The 12,847-nt window shown below is 43.1% G+C and overlaps 1 protein-coding gene and 1 long non-coding RNA gene across 10 annotated transcripts in view; one reads left to right on the top strand and one right to left on the bottom strand.

Moving 5' to 3' along the window:
- Nucleotides 1–457: 457 nt before the first annotated feature.
- DNM1L (dynamin 1 like) overlaps nucleotides 458–12,847 on the bottom strand; it is a 53,870-nt gene continuing 41,480 nt past the window's right edge. For 3 of the 9 annotated variants that reach the window (XM_008259414.4, XM_008259410.4, XM_070049628.1), the window contains 11 exons: nucleotides 10,594–10,714; nucleotides 10,231–10,386; nucleotides 9,888–9,977; nucleotides 8,475–8,567; nucleotides 6,174–6,230; nucleotides 5,468–5,545; nucleotides 5,119–5,151; nucleotides 3,516–3,692; nucleotides 3,301–3,410; nucleotides 2,163–2,322; nucleotides 458–1,912 (listed from right to left, as the gene is read on the bottom strand). In XM_008259414.4, the coding sequence (XP_008257636.1) occupies nucleotides 1,856–1,912; nucleotides 2,163–2,322; nucleotides 3,301–3,410; nucleotides 3,516–3,692; nucleotides 5,119–5,151; nucleotides 5,468–5,545; nucleotides 6,174–6,230; nucleotides 8,475–8,567; nucleotides 9,888–9,977; nucleotides 10,231–10,386; nucleotides 10,594–10,714 (1,132 nt within the window). In that variant the 3' untranslated portion in view covers nucleotides 458–1,855. The remainder of the gene's footprint in view (nucleotides 1,913–2,162; nucleotides 2,323–3,300; nucleotides 3,411–3,515; nucleotides 3,693–5,118; nucleotides 5,152–5,467; nucleotides 5,546–6,173; nucleotides 6,231–8,474; nucleotides 8,568–9,887; nucleotides 9,978–10,230; nucleotides 10,387–10,593; nucleotides 10,715–12,847) is intronic. The other 6 variants (XM_008259415.4, XM_008259411.4, XM_008259412.4 and 3 more) reach the window with 3 other exon arrangements.
- On the top strand, nucleotides 10,702–11,944 carry LOC138843900 (uncharacterized). The gene is made up of 2 exons (XR_011379064.1): nucleotides 10,702–10,840; nucleotides 11,330–11,944. It is a non-coding gene; the product is annotated as an uncharacterized lncRNA (long non-coding RNA).

Genomic DNA, 12,847 nt, shown 5'->3' with positions numbered 1-12,847 from the left:
ATGCAGGAATGCAAGTGTAGTAACTCTTGGTGTAGTATTAGCAGTACAGATGGACTGCAAGTACTTTTTTTTTTTTTTTTTTTTTTAATTTGAAAGGCAGAGATAGGGAAGGGGAGAGCAAGCTATTCTGTGGTTTGCTTCCCAAATGGCCACAGTGGCAGGGGCTGGGCCAGGCTGAAGCCAGCAGCTTCTTTGTGGTCTCCAAACTGGGTGCAGGGGCCCAAGTAGTTGGGTCCTCTGCTGTTTTCTCAGGTGCATTAGCAGGGCACTGGATTGGAGGGGGAACAGCTGGGACTTGAGCTGGCACCCAGATGGGATGCTGGCATCGCGGGCAGAGGCTGAACCACCTACGCCACAGTGCTGGGCCCTCCAAGTAAATATAAATGTTACAAAGCTGCAGTTCAAATTTTCTCCCAAGGGAAGAGTTAGGCAGAAACCATTTAGTGGCAAACTGTAATGTCATTTCATACCAACAATTTTATTTACACAGCAAGAACATACAGGAAAATCCAGAGATTATCTCTACATTCCAGAACTTCACGCAGGAAGGTTTACTCTTTCCTTAAGTTTCTTGCCTGTTTTACTTTGTACAAAGTGTGTAGTACTAGCAAGTAATTACCACAGCATGTCTTTGAAGCTGACATTTTCAATCTGTGATCTGTTTGATATGCTGGAGAAAGGTGCGTTACAAGTGTTTTCCCTTAGAAATTTGAAAGGCTAGAATGGAAGTCATCTGATCAGTTAGCTAAAGTAAATCGTAGATGGCTGTAACTTCAGAACTGATGGGGGATGATGACAGATTCAGTGTTCCAACAAACACGTTTTACCATGTGTTCTCAGGATGGTACTGTTAACAGATCAAAGTAGTACCATATCCTGTATCAGACAGACTGGGGTTCTTTTGTTCAGTCTGTAGTATATAATTTAACGTGTTAACTGTTGGCACAACATGGAACTAGGTATCTTAGCGATTTGATCCTATCTTAAAATGTGTAATGTGGTTCATCCCAAGAATTGCCTGGGGACTTTTCTTCAAATGTTCACGTTCTAAACCTCAGTCGTCCCCCCACCCCAGCCTTTAGGAGAGCACGTGTTTCCGCGTGTTTTTATGCTGCAAGGCAAGGAAGTCAGAACACAGTGGTCCTTGGCGTCAGGATCTCATGCAGTGCGAACTAAGGTGGAAGCAGGTCGGTCACTGGGTCAGGTACCGAGCTTTGTTGCTAATGCAGGGCGCCGGGATTCTTACTCAGATTCCAGGTTTAAGTAAAAATAAAACACTTTGATTTGTAACGCACTAGGGCCGTGCAGACCCAGGAATAGAAGGGCTCCGTGACTAGCTGCACGCCACTTCCTCCCTGACGTGTCGAGGGCTGCAGAGAAGCTCGGCTGGACTGCAGAGGGGAGAGCGGGTGGAATGCAGTCATCTAGGTGAGGGGCTGGACTGCCAGGCCGCCGAGAGTGCATGCAGTGCGGTGCTGTGCAGGGTGGTCTCGGTGCCCTTCCTCGGCAGAGACGGCGGCACAGCTTTAGTCTACGCACACAGGCTACAAGGTCATCTCACCACAGGCAAACTGCACAGCTAGACACGACAGTTCCTTCTAAGTTCAAAGAAAAACTGCAGTAAGACGACTTGATGTGTTTGTATGTACTGGAAAACTTTAGAAACAGCCATTTATTATGTGGATTAAATGTGTGATTTGTTCTGCAGTACACAGTATACGCTTCAGTTTATAGCCAGTCTTTACAATGAGCAGACTCGTACCACTGTAATCACAGGAGTTCATAAATAAAATTCTACTCCAGCAGGCAGTAACCAGCGAGTTTCCTATCAGCAGTCTCTATTAGATAGTCCTCTTCACCAAAGGTGAGTCTCTCGGATTTCAGCAATAATCTGACTGGCTCCTTGTAATGCCTGCATTAAAAAAAAAAAAAAAGGCTTGATATGCTTATTAAATTATGAAAACAACTGAAACATATGAGGCAATTTCTCTAATTTATATGTGGTAGATTTATACTAACCAGTATCATATCTGGGATTTTTTATTCCAATGCCAATTTCAAAAGCTATGAAGTTTATACATACACATGCAAGGTTCCGAATGGATCTTAAACTGTCTGTATATTCAGTATCAAAACAAGTATCAAGCAATGCACACTGATACCTTCAGCATGTCAGCTGCTTCTTTCCTGCGCTGTGCCATGTCCTCGGATTCAGTCAGCAGATCATCCAATAAGGAGGATTTGTACAGCTGTCCTACTAACTCACTCTGAAGAGTGTCTTTCACATGATTCACCAAAAAATGCATTACTGCCTTTGGCACGCTGCAAAACAAAACCAAATTATGAAGTTTTATTCCAAATTCTACATTTAAAAATTAAATAATATTATTGTACTTTGAGTATTTCCTTAAAGGCATAATTTTGTCCTTTGGATTTTTGCTTAATTAAAATCAAATAATACAAAAAGCCACAATTAGTGAGAACTTACCTTCTTTAATCTCATCCATTATTATCCTTTATCAACCCTCTACTGTGAACATTCACAGTAGCCAAAAATTGGAAATACAATAAAAATTGATGAATGGATAAACCAAATACGGTATACCCATATAATGTAATAATACTCAGCCCTGAGAAGGGATGAAATCCTGGATGCAGGCCTAGTAAGTGAAAGAAGCCATGACACAGATGGCTAGGATGAGCCTTACACCCGCGGGGGAAACATCCAGAACAGGCCAAGCCATGGAGGGAAGGCAGAGAGGGCAGGGTTTCTTTATGGGGTGACGCACGGTTCTGTGGAAAAACTAAAACCATTGCAAAAGCTGCTTCAGAATGAGGCCACTGTACAACTACATTTGGATTCTTCCTAATATTACACAAAATGACGTAACAGGCAACATAAAGGAAAAGGAACATTAGATGGGGACACATGAAACGATGAAAAAGCATGCCCTTCTGGTGAACGCATTTGCTTTGATAATCAAAAAGGTAAGGTAGTATTACCTAGCCAGAATCATTCATCAGGATTAAAATTTAGAGAAAATACTTTCCAACCTGGCTAAGATTGTGGTTACCAGGAAGAACCAAAGAGTATCTGATTTCTTAACAGCTTTTTCTAGCTGTCACATGACCACCAGGTCCAGATCATTCTGTGCTGAGTCTCCTGGAACAGCTGCAGAATTGAGTGGATTTAGGGTAAACAGTATCCCCCAAATACTTTTAAACACATGTGTTCTCAAAACTGGCCACGGACTCTCCCGGCAGCATTAACTGTGCTAACTTACACGAATCAGTACTCACCTGTCTTGAATATTCTTCCTGACAATAAGAAAATAGGATTTGATGAGTCGTTCAATAACCTCACAGTCTCGCTGTTCGCGGGCAGAGAGTTTTCGTGCAACAGGAACCGGCTGGAAGTGGCGTAAGGGGAAGAAAATCTTACTTGTGTGCCATTTTGAAATGGCAGCAGCTAGCATTCCACATTAAATGAGCGAAGCCTGATCCTGTTGGCTTACCACGTCCAGCAGATTGACAGCGTGGCCTTTCTGTGGACTGGCTGGCATAATGGGAATTGGTTTTGATTTTTCTTCAGCTAATAATTCTTCAGCTTTTGAGGTTTTCAGCATTCCCCGCCAGTTGCCTGTTGTTGGTTCTTGAGCACTGTCTCCAACCCCACCACCGCCAGTTGCAACCTGAGGAAAACACGTTCCAAAACCTGTACCAACTACATTGCATCTCACACGAACTACTAAACACAGGGAGCTGCCTGTGACAGAAGTCAAGAACACAAATCCTGACCCACTCAGTTTCGACTACTCAGCAGGATGATGGCGTCAGAAAGAACAGGAGGTGAGGCGTGTGACTGAGCTGTCTAAATGAGATTGCTGTACCCTGTCTGCCACACTTCAGCCAGTTTAGGTCCTCTTCTTCCACCCCTCAGGACTACATTATGGAAGAAGTACAATGTGCCCTTAAAACCAAAATACTCATTACAAGCACACACAAGGAAAAACAGAACTACCATTCAGTTCCATTTCTTCAAAGTAATCTGAAACACCACTGAACTACAGTCTCTCCACAAGTCCTATCCAACTTAAGAGTTGATCAGATTTCTCAATTTAGATGGTAGGAAAAATATAAGGTAGAAGTAGAAACCACATTCCCTGCTCTTGGGCTGACAGTCAGTGTCAGCCGCCTCAGCCGGCACAAGCCGAGTTCCTCGTGCCTGCCCCGAGAGGGTCCGGTGCCGCCACTACTGAGTGTCCACACCCACAATCCACACGCGCCACAATAATGGGGAAACAATTTTTTTGAAAGAGATGCTTAAGACCTTACAATCTCAAAATGGATTATTGAAGTTTAAAAGGAGTAGTATGGTAAAAACGGCAGGTTCTGGTAGCCATGTAAATTGAAGTACCAGCCAAAATCTGTCTCTAATGTTAATGTGAGTGACATCTAAATAAGGCAGATGATTATTATACACAAATGTTAGTCATTAAATTGTAAGTGCCTGCCAACTAAACATGAAGAACAATGAGATATTAAGGAAAATGAGCACATCTGATGTGAGCCATGAATGAAATAAAACTTGTGTGATGATTTGGATGATGGCTCGATAACTGAGCACGGTGCACTGAGGAAGGTGAGACTTCTGTATAGGGCTTTGAGATTCAAATCTTATAAATCTAGACCCAAGGTAGGAGGAGCTAAATGGCAGAGAAACTAGAAATAGGGATGGGTCTGAAAAATTTGAACATTATTCAATTTTCCCCTAAAAAGGTTACTAGCAGTTCCAAATTCTCCCAGTCCCCGTTTGTTTTGAACTCGCTGTATCTTCAGGGTGACAAGTGCAAGCTAACCAGAAGTCTAAGAAAAAAGCGTTAGAGGGTTATCCATTAGTACTGGGCAGTTCTCAGACCCTTTAAAGAAGAAATGTCCAAAAGTACAATTTCCATCCCTGAAATCTTAATTCTCTACCAAAATACTACATTCGAAACAATCCTCCAAGGTAAGAGAAGCAGTCGTACATGGGTTAGGTAAAAGGAACATTAAGAACATAACAGACAAGAGAGATGCCACTGTACAAACAGGCTCTCCAGTGGTTTGTAAGAGACTCACATTTTTAGTTTCTCTTCTGCTGTCCTGAATTAACTGTTAAAAGATACGTTAAAACATGCAATTTAACAAGCAAAATTTAAATACCAGTGGCTTGAAATTCAAAAGGGGCAGGATAATTTCCTCTTTAAATTACTTCTTTTTCGGTGTTTTCTACATTGCAAGCAAAAGCATGTCGGCAATATTTTATACAGTGTGCATCGTTACATAGTTTGGTAATGTCCAGTAGACTGAAACATCTGACCTTAGTACAAAATCCCACATTACAATTCTTCTATTCAGAGTACTCTTCCCAGGTTACGTTGCACCACATAACTAGGCATGCAGGCTCAGAGTCCCAGTGAGAACAGACCTTGCCATCAGCCTCAGCACAAGCAGCAGGGGAGGGCTCCTGGGAGGCAGGTGCCAAAGCACTTGGAACTTTAGAAGACTAAAGGCAAGAAATGCAGGAAAAAATCAAGGATGCCAAAATGCATTCAGAAACTTTCTAGAAATGTGAATTTTTTTCCCCTCTAACAAAAATAACATGAAAAACAAGAGTTATCATGGGAGATAAAACTGTTCGTTCTGCCTTCTTACTATACCATGATTGCCCGTGTTAAGTTTCTCAGGTTTGCTGTTTCTAAGACCTTGTCTGACAAGAATTCAAGGTAACCGATTTTCACACGCACATTTTAACATTTTAACATATACAACTGTTAGGAGTAATGCTCACAATCAAAACCTGTTACGTGTACATTATTCCTCCCTCTTCAAAAAAATCCCTTATTGAAGTCACTGGTTGTTTGAACTAATTTTAAAGTTGATAAAGCCACCATTTTTTTTTTTTAAAAAGGTGACCTAATGCTTATAAACTACCTGTAAGCATTTATTTCAGTGAATTCAAAACCATATTCCCTTCAAATTACTCAAAGCCCATTTTAAACTTGTATACCTTTACTTGATTACATAGCTCCCATGGAGTTTTACAAGAAGTTATTCATCAGGACTGCAAAGTATCTTAGTCGTATCAGTCCATCTTTGAGTATTGGGAATAGGCTTTAAAAACTTGCCATTACCTTGTCTCGTGATACAGCTGAAGGTAATTCTCTGGCTAGTCTGTTTCTCCTTTGTTCCTATAAAACATAACAAGCAAAACAAGAACGATCATCACAGTACTTTGACATACACCTGCTGAAAAAGTCATGTTAATTGAAGCTCATTTTAATTAAATGTTCATTTTAATTGGGATTCCTTAGAGATATCCTCCCATGTTGGCATTCATGCCATAATTACCATATTTGAAAACAGGTAAGAAGGGTTGGGTTAAGGCACAACTTATGACACTGGTATCCCATGTAAGAGTGCCAATTTGAGTCCCAACTGCTCCACTTGCAATCCAGCTCCCTACTGATGCACCTGGGAAAGCGGCAGGAGATGGCCCAACTTCTTGGGCCCTTGCCACCCATGTGGGAGACCCTGATGGTGTTCCAGGCTCCTCGCATCAGCCTGGCCAAGTCCTGGTACTCACACTAGGACACAGGTGTTCCAAGCAGGGGCTTAGCCAGTGCACCAAACTCCCATTCCAAAAAAACAGACTTCAACAATCTTCAGGATCAACAGTTAAGAGCATGTTAAGGTTTACATTTTGAAGAGGGATTACAAAGCAAAAGGCAAGGAATCTGGAGAAAGAATCACCCTAGTCCATCACCAGCGAGCTGTGACTGACAGCTGGTGAGGCTTGCTCTCTGTTAACCGGACAGGATACCAGCTCTAAGCCCTGGTTTCTACTCTGCTAACATCTGCTCTCAGGGATATTGTGGACACTGAGAATATCCACTTAAAGTTGTTTTTTGTTTTGTTTTGTTTTTTGGCACAGTCATTAAAATCAGAGGCATATTCATTTTTTAAAATTTTATTGGAAAATTGTATTTATTGATTAAAATGACATGATTATAATAGACTTTAAAGTAAAATTATTTTGCAGTTGAGTCAGAAAAAATCTTTTAAGGTTGAATACAGAATGAATTTTAATTTTTCCTATCTACTAAGCAGATAGATCATGCTTACCATGTTATATTATAAACTGTCTGTATTATAGCATGAAATGAGAAAAGTGAATATCATTCAGTGCAAGAAAATGAGTCAATTTAATCTTTTTAATAACTTTCACAATCACTGCTTAGTAACTTATAAAGCACCTTGTAGTGATTTAATTTTGTTAATATAGTGTAGGCATATTCATTTGTAAACAGTTTATAAAACTGTTCCTGACACAAGTCTTTCATGAAGCTGGTTTCAATGTTAGAAAAACTTAATGTGCCGATTTATTTTTTTTTAATTTATTTGGCAGATAAGAGTTAGACAGTGAGGGAGTGAGACAGAAAGGTCTTCCTTCCATTGGTTCCACTCCCCAAATGGCCACTACGGCTGGCGCACTGAGCGGATCCGAAGCCAGGAGCCAGGTGCTTCTCCTGGTCTCCCATGTGGGTGCAGGGCCCAAGCACTTGGGCCATTCTCCCCTGCACTCCTGGGCCACAGCAGAGAGCTGGCCTGGAAGAGGGGCAACCGGGACAGAATCCCGCGCCCATATGGGATGCAGGCGCTGCAGGCGGAGGATTAACCAAGTGAGCCACAGGCGCCGCCCACAATGTGCCGATTTTTAACATAACATAGTCCACTTTCCGAGTGTTTTAAAGTGCCTAATGTCAGTATTTTGGAATTTTTTCTCACGATTTGAAAAGTTCCAGCTCTATAACTACAAAAATGTTTCCTAATACCCGCTACTAAATTAAGGTAAAGCAGGAAAATGAACTGATCTTAGATGTGACAAAGAAAAAAAATAGCATCTGGATAAACTGTTCTAACCACCAGCCTTGGTGCCATGTGGCCTCTTACAGAATACAACTTGTCACAGTTACATCAAATGTCCTCAACTGTGAAATGAAATGCATCTACGTCAGTACGGGGAAGACAATACTCTGCTTTCCAAGATTTAGGAGGAGTTGAGCACTCCTTGAAACGCTTCCTTCCCCGCGTTCAGGACAGATGAGAACAATCTTCCACACTTCGCTGTGCACACTGGGAGCAGAGTGAACTGTGACAGGCACTGAAACGCAGGGAGACAGCGCTGCGGCCGTCCGTCCGCGCATGCCCAGATTCTCCTCTGCGTTCCAGTTCCATAAACAGAAACCAAGAAGAATGCTTCAAGGTGGTTCTGAGAATCAAATTTAAGAAAGCAACGTAACACCCTCAGTGTATTTCCTGGCATGGAACAGGCACCAATGTCGGTCTGTCTGTAGTTATTTCATGTTCAACAGGTTTGGTAACACTGAGTGAGAGAGTTTCTGTCTCTGAAAAAGCAGCTAAACGGCATTTACCTCTATGTTATTGTTCATCAGCCCACAAGCATCGGCAAAGTCGGGATGTTTTGTGTTGATATAAGCCAGCTCGATTGCCACTAAGTTATGGACCTAGAAAAAAAATTGGGGTAATAACACAGAAATATGTCAACACAATTTTACTTTGAGAAACGTATGTGTATGTGTGTAACTGTTATACAGACAATACTGACAATGTGAAAAGTACAAGAAACTCATGCTGAAATACATACAATTATACTCCAATTAATAAGTTATGCCAACTAATAATTTGCTCTTGCTTTTAAATTACTTACATTTCAGCATCTAAAACTGCATTTCTATGGGGGGGGGTGGATGAACAGTATTATCTCCTCAAAGCAAACTGTAGAAGTGGCCAGGTTACTCTGATCTACTTCACAAATAATAAGAATTTGTTATTGGGTTTCAGTTTACTAATGGAGAAGCTAACTACTGAAAACACAACTAAGGGACAGGTGTTGTGGTCAGCAGGATAAACTGCTGCTTGGGACACATGTGTGCCATTATCAGATGACCTTGTTCAAATCCTGACTACTCTGCTTCCCATCCAGCTCCCTGCTAACGTACCTGGGAAGGCAGCAAACAGAGGCCTAAGTACTTGGGACCCTGCCATGCATCGGGGAGACCTAGATGGAGTTCTATGCTCCTGGCTTAAGCATGGCCCAGCCCTAGTTGTTACAGGCATTTGGAAAGTAAACCAGCAGTTGGAAAATTGATCTCTCCTTTCCCCACCTGCTGCCTCCCTGTTTCTCTACCTTTCAGGTAAATACATTTTCAAATCTGAAAATAAACAATTTGTCATTAGAATCAGTGGTACTAGGAGGCGGGCACTGTGGCCAAGCCTGTAGCACCAGCAACCCATATGGGCGCTAGTTCAAGTCCTGGCTGTTCCACTTCAGATCCAGCTCCCTGCTAATGTGCTTGGGAATGCAGTGCAATGGCCCAGGCCCTTGGACTCCTTCCCCCGTGTGGGAGACCCGGAAGAAGCTCCTGTGTTTGGACAGGCCCAGCTGCAGCTGCTGGGCCATCTGGGGAGTGAACCAGCACATGGAAGAGCTCTCCTTGTGTCTCTCCCTCTCCTGTAACTGCCTCTCAAATAAATAAAATCTTAAAAACCAAAGCAGTGCCACTGCATAATACAGTAAAGCTATTCAGTCTCATGAAAACTTGTGGATGCAAGCCAAAAATGATTAAAACACCAAAAAAATGCACTTCTTAGAAGAATTATTGAAAATGTGTTCCTTTTAAATACGAAACTCACTTTTCCCTCACAAATTACTTAGATCTAAACTGCAATAAAACCAAATTTTTGTATAAACAAAGCAGCCAAACTAAAATTTAAACTTTTACTAGTATTGATTACAACTGATGATTTATGACGCAGTAGCTCACCATTTCATTTGTAACAGGCAGCCTCTTACGCAGAAGACAAGTCACTACTTCAACGATGGCATCATGAAGTTTAGGAAACCGTAGCAATTCCTGTTTATGATGGAAGCAAGGAAAACATAACCACTGATTTCCTTTAATGGAAAATTAATCACTGAAGTGCTGAATTTGGAAGTTACATGTAAGAATATGCATTGAAATGACACTGGTTTTGATGGACTGGATTTGGAAATCACATTTAAGAGTACCGTTTCACAACACTTTCAGATCTTAGCTCTGAGCCCATCTTAGAGCTTTGCTGCCCCGCACCCGCTCCCCAGCCGCTCCCCGGCCACCCGGCGGCTACCTGCGTGCTGTAGTTGCTGCAGTGCTGGATGATCCGCTGCATCTCCTCGTGGACCAGCTCCACACAGCGCAGGCTGGGCTCCTCCAGACGCTTGATCTGCCGCTTGACCAGCAACTCAAAGGAAACTTCAGGCACAAACAAAGCAGGACGAGGACCCTGAGGAAATAAACGTAGAGCTTTTATTACAGCACATGCAATTTCAGCTCTTCCCAAAGGTTAAGGAATAATCACGTGTGGTATGTTTCGTTGAAAGGGCTTCTTAATTTCCAGTGAAAGAGCAAAGTAGCGCACTGTAAATTCATTTTCATGTACGGCTTTTAAAAAGCTTTAACTTGATTTTTACAAGATAAAAAGCATACTCACAGTAGCATTTCTGATCGCAGTCAAAATGTCAATAGTGTTAAGGCCACCCAGTGGGTCAACAGATTCTAAGGTTCGCCCAAAAGTCTCATGGAAGATATAACAAATTCTAGCACCACCACATCTGAAAGGCAATCAAGTATATTTATTTATTTATTTTTAGCATTACTTTAAAGAAGCTGCAAGTTGAAAGTCTTCTGTAAGTTTTAAAGCTTAAACAACTCATCTAGGGGCAGGCATTGTAGCACAGGTGTGGGGAGCAACCGGACTAGACTGAGTTACTGGAATTAAGACTTATTCTATGCATCTGCTCTCCCACAATATGGCGCTGGGAGAGAAGTAAACAGCTTCCGCACAGCTGCCTCCAGTTCAACTAATAAACTGTAGGACTTGCTATTGATTGGAGGAGAGCAGCGTACTCGGCGTGTGGGCAGCCGAGTTGGGATTGGCGGAGGAGGACTATAAAGGAGGAGAGAGACGGCATGCACCGGTAACATCTAAGGGGAACATCTAGCTGAAGGAACACCTGTGCAGCCCCCGAGAAGAGCCGGCCGGCGGTGTGCCGCTCCCCTGCGGAAGTGGGGAATGTGGCCAGGGGGAACTGCCCTTCCACGGAGGTGGAAGGGATAGTAGCCAACCCGGGAAGAACCAGCAGCAAACCCGGGGAGGGCCGAGCAGACAGAAAGAACAGCGCAGGGTCCTGTGTCGTTCCTCCACGAAGAGGGGGAGCGACACACAGGGGCTGACTGTCACCAGGAATGCCTGTATCCCGCATGGGAGTGCTGGTCTGAGTACCAGCTACTCCAGTTCTGCTCCAGCTTTCTGCTAATGGACCTGCGAAGGCAGCAGATTATGGGCCCCATACTTGGATGCCTGCCACCCTTGTGAGAGACCAGATGGAGTTCCAGATTCCTGGATTCAGCCTGGCCCAGCCCCAGCTGTTGCAGCCATTTAGGGAGTTAACCAGCAAACAGAAGATATCTGTCTCTCTGCCACTAAGCCTTTCAAATAAATATTTTTTAAAATGCCTTCCTTTCTGGGGCCGGCACCATGGCTCACTTGGTTAATCCTCCGCCTGCAGTGCCAGCATCCCATATGGGCGCCGGGTTCTAGTCCCGGTTGTTCCTCTTCCAGTCCAGCTCTCTGCTGTGGACCGGGAGGGCAGTGGAAGATGGCCCAAGTGCTTGGGCCCTGCACCCACATGGGAGACCAGGAAGAGGCTCCTGGCTTCGGATCGGTGCAGTACCGGCCGTAGCAGCCATTTGGGGAGTGGAACCAATGGAAGGAAGAACTTTCTCTCTGTCTCTCTGTCTATAACTCCACCTGTCAAATAAAAAAAAATTAAAAAAACAAATGCCTTCCTTTCTAAGAAAGACTCAGATAAACATTTATACTTAGTTCCTTCCCATCTCCACAGGTTCTCAATTTGGAGTTACCCTGAATTTTTTTCATTGGAAAAACAATCATTTCCTGAAAAGTGTACATAAATACACATATATATTGTGACTGTGCTGACATAAACCATCAGTTAAGCATGGCTGTACACCTTGTCTCTGTCCTCCTTGTCTTCAACTAGCCTGTAAGCTCTCTAAGCACCGGAAGCTGCCTTGTGTCCGCTGGCCGACCATCTGGAGTAGAGGTTGGTAACTTTTTCCTTAAAAGGCCCCATGGTGCAGATTTTGGAAGTTTTGGGCTGTGGCAACTGGTTACCTCTGCCATTCAGCACAAAAGCAGCTACAGAGAGTACTGCACATCAACATGGCCCTGTTCCAACGAGACTCAGGAACACTGAAATCTGAGGTATATGCAACGTTCTCATGTTGCCAAATACGCCCCTGTCACTCCACTTCTCCACTGACAATGTCTACATCTCTACAATGTAAACATCACCCTTAACTGGTGTGCTGTCATCTGCCCATTTCTGCTCTAGACGATTAACTCTCTTGACCTCAGTCCTGCGCACATGTTATTCTCCTGTGCTTGACTCAAGTCTAGCTGATTCTACAAATACCTTCATTGTGTGTCTCCAAACCATCCCTCCCTCTCTGTGTTCAGGGCTAGGCAGTACTTTTTTTTTATTAACAGTAGTTAGGCAAAATGTACTAGTAGTCCAACATTATGCTAACTGAAACAAGCCAAGCATAAAATGATAGTCTGATTTTGATTATGTGCTTTATGTAGAACAGGCAAATCAAGACCCAGAGTTAGAGTTCTCTAGGAACTGGGGAGAATGGGGAGTAGTGGCTTAGCAGATATG

This window comes from Oryctolagus cuniculus, chromosome 9, assembly GCF_964237555.1.
Source record: "Oryctolagus cuniculus chromosome 9, mOryCun1.1, whole genome shotgun sequence".
In the NCBI taxonomy this organism is placed as follows: Eukaryota; Metazoa; Chordata; class Mammalia; order Lagomorpha; family Leporidae; genus Oryctolagus; species Oryctolagus cuniculus.
Note: the sequence above shows the minus strand (reverse complement) of the source record. Positions and strands in the feature narration are given on the sequence as shown.